The sequence below is a fragment of the Watersipora subatra genome, chromosome 4 (genome assembly GCF_963576615.1).
Source record: "Watersipora subatra chromosome 4, tzWatSuba1.1, whole genome shotgun sequence".
Taxonomy (NCBI): domain Eukaryota; kingdom Metazoa; phylum Bryozoa; class Gymnolaemata; order Cheilostomatida; family Watersiporidae; genus Watersipora; species Watersipora subatra.
Window position 1 is genome coordinate 37,123,621 of NC_088711.1, and position 6,000 is coordinate 37,129,620.

General features: G+C 33.3%; 1 protein-coding gene across 1 annotated transcript in view; it reads left to right on the forward strand.

Moving 5' to 3' along the window:
- The window catches only part of LOC137394211 (serine-rich adhesin for platelets-like), a 46,340-nt gene that overhangs the window by 11,945 nt on the left and 28,395 nt on the right, over positions 1–6,000 (forward strand). The window contains exons 6-7 of the mRNA XM_068080932.1: positions 1,317–1,451; positions 5,967–6,000. The exon at positions 5,967–6,000 is cut by the window's right edge and continues 681 nt beyond it. Coding sequence (XP_067937033.1) covers positions 1,317–1,451; positions 5,967–6,000 — 169 coding nt within the window. The remainder of the gene's footprint in view (positions 1–1,316; positions 1,452–5,966) is intronic.

Genomic DNA, 6,000 nt, shown 5'->3' on the forward strand with positions numbered 1-6,000 from the left:
GTCAAGGAGTGTTTAAATATGTCTGGAAGTCAGCAGATAAAAAAGTATGTGATGTGATCATATCTATACAGATTGTTATCTCCAACCATTAAAATAATGTCATGTTACGAATTTGGCATTCAAAAACATAATTTTACATCGACTTGATATACACATTATAATGGTGATATAATTTATAGTTATTGACTAAATTTACAATGAGTAACGGTGCTGTAAATGAGCATGTTAGTTTTTCAACAAAGATGTCCAGTTTATTTCGTACACCACTGTATATAACATGTGCCCCCTAATATTAGCTCATAACCGCTAGTTGTACTACCGTATATCCTCGCAGGTATGGCAAATTTGTTTTTAATAAACTAAGGGGTCAACAATGATTGAAAGCAAACGAAATGATATTATGCTCACTTAATTTCAACAATTACAACTCGAACCTTTATTAACTAAACTTTTTTAATAAAAGTACAACATAACAATAATAGTTACCACTACCATTACTTAACTCTTTTGCTACCAAATAAATTTTTTGCGGAGGCAATTAAATATTCGGCCAAACCACATATTGGACATTGGCACATGTAGGTTATCATAACATTTAACCAAATTAATTAGCATAAAATTTTATATTATCTGATGCCATAAAAAGACCACAAATGTGTTGCAAAATCAGTTGCGATACTTTTGTGTCCTCTTTATACTATCGTGGTTGACATGTAAAGCATGTTCCGAGTTAGACGAGTTACCACTGTAGCTTACAGTTTTATTATTACTGTTAAAAAATGAATACTCACTGTCACTACTACTATCGCCCAATAGCTAATCATCGGAAATTTTTTGATCTATAGTTTGCCGAAACCTATATGTCTGCTCATCACGGAGAAGAAATAGCTATAAAAATGTGTTTGGTGCAACGCTTAAGATGCAAACGCTTAAGATGCAAACGCTTAAGATGCAAACATGTTTTCTATAGGCTCAACGCAAACATAGGATTATTTCCTTTCCATTAAGCGGAGATGCGATAAGCTAATTATACAACTACTCACCAATCAGAAATATTTTGTACTAAGCCTGCAAAATTGCTCCATTTCCGCAACCTTTTGCTTTGATAGGTACGTACGGTGCGTTACGATTTATAGGGTCAGTTATATGTGAATTTTTATAAATTCCTTGATTCAAGGCTGTTTTTTTAAGGTCGGCTTATATGCGAGATGGCTTATATGCGAGGGGATATAGTAACTCTTGGAGTACCATTTTTAGATCTCTTTATTCTGTTGGTTATTTTTATTATGCTCCATTGGAAACAAATTTATGCGCAGACACACGCTCCTGTTTCTAATGCTCCAACTGAAACTCCGACAGAAAGACTCCTTCAGGTACAGCACGCTCTCAAGTCCAACCTCATGTCTTCTTCACGTCTTGATAAAAGCCTTTTGTCTCAGACACCTGCTCAGGTATTCTTGTTATTTAGTCTTACCTAATGTGGGGAGATGATCAACTGACTGGTAGAATATTAATCCATAACTATTAGAATACCACATGTGAAAATTCTATCACAAATGTTTATCTTCGTGTTACGGTTTTAGTTAAAGAAAGGGTAGATGCCGTTTTATTGTATCGGGGAATAGAACATATGTACAAGTAATAGCTAAATTAACTCTGTTTTGCTACGATTACAATAAAATATGATTTGGTAATGATACAATTAATACGAACTAAGAAAACAAAATAAAAATCTTTAATATGTTGAATTAATAATAACAATTGATGCCTAGAAGTGTGTGTGTATAAAAAAGGTTACTGTTCTAGCAGAAGCTATTCATCAAAACTTTGAATGCAACGATACTGGGACCTCTCGATACCGGTACAAATGTAAAAAAAGAAATATCGTACTGTCTTCGTCTGACCGAACAAAAAGAAAATGTAGAGACTATTCCTTCTCGAGATAATAAAATTGTGAAAGTATTTAGCCTTTATAAGTTTCGCGATCGAACCTTAGGAAAAACTGGAAATAGAAGTTCACAAAAAAGCATCGTGTTTCCTAGAGTTAATAGAGTTTCAATTAATAAGTCAATAATGTGCTTACGATATACGGTATATGATAAGCGCAAAGATAAACTAAGGACTGTATAGCTCAATGGTTAAGTGTGTGGTTTGAAACATGCAGCTGCGATTACCGTGAGTTCAAATCCAGCTTGCAACATGGTTTTAATTTCAAGATTTTAATAGCTATAGCTGGACAGATGACAAACTTTGAGAAAAAATATATATAGATAGATAAGGAGCACAAAGCAAAATATAAATAAACTATTTGCTAAAACTTTTAATTCAAACATAAAATACAATAGCGAGCACATAAAGGGCCAACTGACTAATGTGACTATTAAACTGAAGCCCACAAGCATCCATAAACCTGGAGTTATCCTCCCTATATGGCTTTGACCGCTTTGCCAACATGGCAATTATTCCAATGGTTCTTATTGTGGACCACTTATAGACACATCAAATAACATGGTTCAGCATTCACCGAACACATTGATTATATGATATGCAGCTTACGAGCGCCAAATATTAACAAAGATCTCAAGCCTAGTTTTTTAATGATCTACACAACACGTTACATACAATCTGCTTCTTTATCAGTTAGGAATGCCTATGAAATTTTAGTCTTAGGAACTAAGTGGCTCCAATGACAGCAAAAGGACAAGCGCCCGTGATGCCAATTGACTTCTAATGCACATGGCAACCAAAAATTCTGAATTTCTGTGATAGATAAGCTCAGTATGCAATTCACATTCAAAAGACTAGATGGACTTGTTACAACTTGTGTGATGAACCAATGCAGCCCAGTTTCTACTGCAAAACTATCTAAACAGGGTGTTACCAATCTACACTATGAAGACTTTAAAATCATTTCACATTTACATTTAAACACTTTTATAGTTGTTTTATTTTGTTTTTCAGTTTATTTGACCTGCACAAAACATTTTCCTCATGATGTGGAGTTTGAAAGTTACAGATGTTTAACAAAGTTTAATAACCTTTACAGTTGGTTTATTTTTTCTCTTAATTTATTTAGACCGCACAAAACACTTTTCTCCTGATATGAAGTTTGAAAGTTAGAATGGTAACTGTTGTTATATATATTAAATAAAAATAAATTTTATGTGCAATATTCTACTGTACGCATGTGTTGCTGTTATTGTACCTTTACTATATATTCACTGTGCAAAAATACAGTTTGCTAATGAGTTGGCTACCTGGAACCAGGGTGCTCTCTAGGAATTGTGACCTAGGGAAGTGTTCTAGGATGGGGCGAAAATTTGGTGTTATCCTTTCATGCCCTCGATACGAATCTTGTAAAATTCGGAATTTTGTAGACCCTGTTAAAATCCTTTAAACAGTCGACACGTTTTCATTATAGCAACCGATGTTCAGTTTGAGTTAAAACGATATAATTTGTACTATTCTTATAAAGCTATTCTTTGTTCCCAGTTGTAACAGTTTGCCTTTGTTTCTGTGAAACTATTTGAGATGGCCTAAATTTATACTAGCTTTGCCGAAAATTTACTTTGATGCTAATATTAACTGGTTCATCAATGGAAAAGATTTTAGGTTAGAAGACAGTAAAGATGAAGTTAGAAACCCAAAAGGTAAAGCGGGAGAAAGCGACAATGATCCCAAAACTTGTAGCGGCAGCACAGTAGCTAACGATGCTAAATAAATACCATTTATATTCAAATGGTTTTATATTTTGGTTTCTGCAGTTATTAAAAGCATTGATAGTATATTCCCCTTGCTTTTTTAATCTATTTTATCAACATTTGATAGATCATTTTTTATTTTATAAATTTGCAGATTTATAACATACTGTTTAACCTAAGGCCGTTATGGAAACTGGGTTTGCAATAAATAGAGCTCGTAACTCAATTTTTATTGAGTTACGAGCTCATAACTCATATAAGCTCTCATAACTGAGAGCTTATATGAGTTAGGAGGTTTTGGATGTATACTCTAGCGAACATGAATCGGTGCAATGGGCTTTTGTACAACATTCATAAATCTCATAGTTTGTCGTCGTCTGTAAGGATGTCTGTCTGTCCAGCTATAACTATTAAAGTCTTGGATTTCAAAGCTCACTGCTCGCTGGATTTGAACACATGGTTATTGCAACCACAATTTTTAAATCACACGCTTAACCACTGAGCTATACAGTCCTTAGCATTATTTTGCTCTTGTCATATACCATATACCGTATGAGCACGCATACGGTGCAAATTTGCTTGCCAAATGTGCACTTTTGATTATTAACCACTATTACCTTTTGTCATTTGAATTGAATTATTTTTTGAAATTGTTTAAAAACATATTTTTGCTACTATCACCTATTTGTTTAGTTTGTAATTTTTAAATGTGCCATTTCAAATATGTGTTACACTTCCATTTCCAGTTTTTCGTAAAGTTCAATAGTTAAATTGTTTTATCTCATGTAGGAATAGCCTCTACATTCTCTCTCCGTTCAGTCAGACAAAGTACCATGCAAAGACAGTCCGATATCTCATTTTTGCATTTGTACCAGTATCGAGAGGTACCAGTATCCGTCGTATTCATTGTTTTGATAGATAGCTTCTGGTGGAACAGTAACCTTTTTTTATACACACACACTTCTATGCATTCATTGTTACTATTCAATTCAACATATTAAGGATTTTTATTGTTTTCTCACTTCGTAATTTATTGTACCCTCACCAAATCATCTTTTATTGTAATTGTAACAAAACAAACTTAATGTAGCTATTACTTGCTAATTATTTCACATTTACATTTAAACACTTTTATAGTTATTTGATTTTTTCAATTTATTTGACCTACACAAAACATTGTCTTCATAATACGAAGTTTGAAAGTTGCAGTTGTTTGACAAAGTTTGAAAACCTTTTCATTTGTTTTATTTTATCTCTTGATTTATTTGAACTGCTCAAACCATTTCCCATGATATGAAGTTTGAAAGGTAGAATGTTAACTGTTGTCATTTGTTAAATAAAAATAAATTTTTTCTGAAAAGACTTTTATTACCTGGGCAACGCCGGGCATTTATCTAATATATTGATAAAATTCAAAATTGTGCTCAAATTTAGCAAATTGAAAAGAATTTTTCTTAGCTCCAAATAATGGCAAGTCAGATTATAAGATCTGTACATGATAACCGCTAGCAGAATATATGAAGTTGTAAAGAAATTTCTCGGCCTTCCATTGCACATTCATTTAATGTTCAGTGTACAAATTGTGCTGCTGAATTGGTGTAAGGGTTAGCTTAGATGAGCAGGCTGAAAATTGTTAGGGCAGTCTTCCCCAGCTGGGGAGAACCCTGCCCGAAACATTGCTGTTGCCAACTTTCCATCAATTTCTCAATAAAAACTGTTTTTAGCCTAGTTCGTGTGTATATGCACCATTTCAACACATTGATGTGCATTCAATCAAAGGTTAAACATTGAGGGTATCAGAGACTTCAGTTTAATCTGCTTTTGTTAGACATAAATTGAAATTACCGGTAAGATCATTTCCTCATAGACTTAGTTACTACTTGCATTATTTCAATGTATCACAACTAAGGTTCTTTGTAATTAATATAATTTACTAGAAAGTCTGCATTAGTGTAATTTTTTGGCAACTCAATATTGCAATTTTTCAAGCTTTTCAAAATTACCGCTGCCTTTTGTTCTAATATTATATCGCAACCTTAGCGAGTGGTGTAACCACGTTTTTATCTATAGCTTTTTCATTCGGTTCTTGAGCTTTGATCAAAATAATTTCCAATCTCTTTATAGTTTCAAAATTTTTAAGCCGGTTTTTGAATGCATAGCTCTTGCTGTATCTTAGTTTTAATAGCCATTTGCCATTCCACTTGAGTGTGTTTGAAGTACATGTATGTCAGTTTTATCTAGTATTGACCCGATTATGTTATCCAGGAGAAGACAACGGCCATCAAAGATAACCCATCTC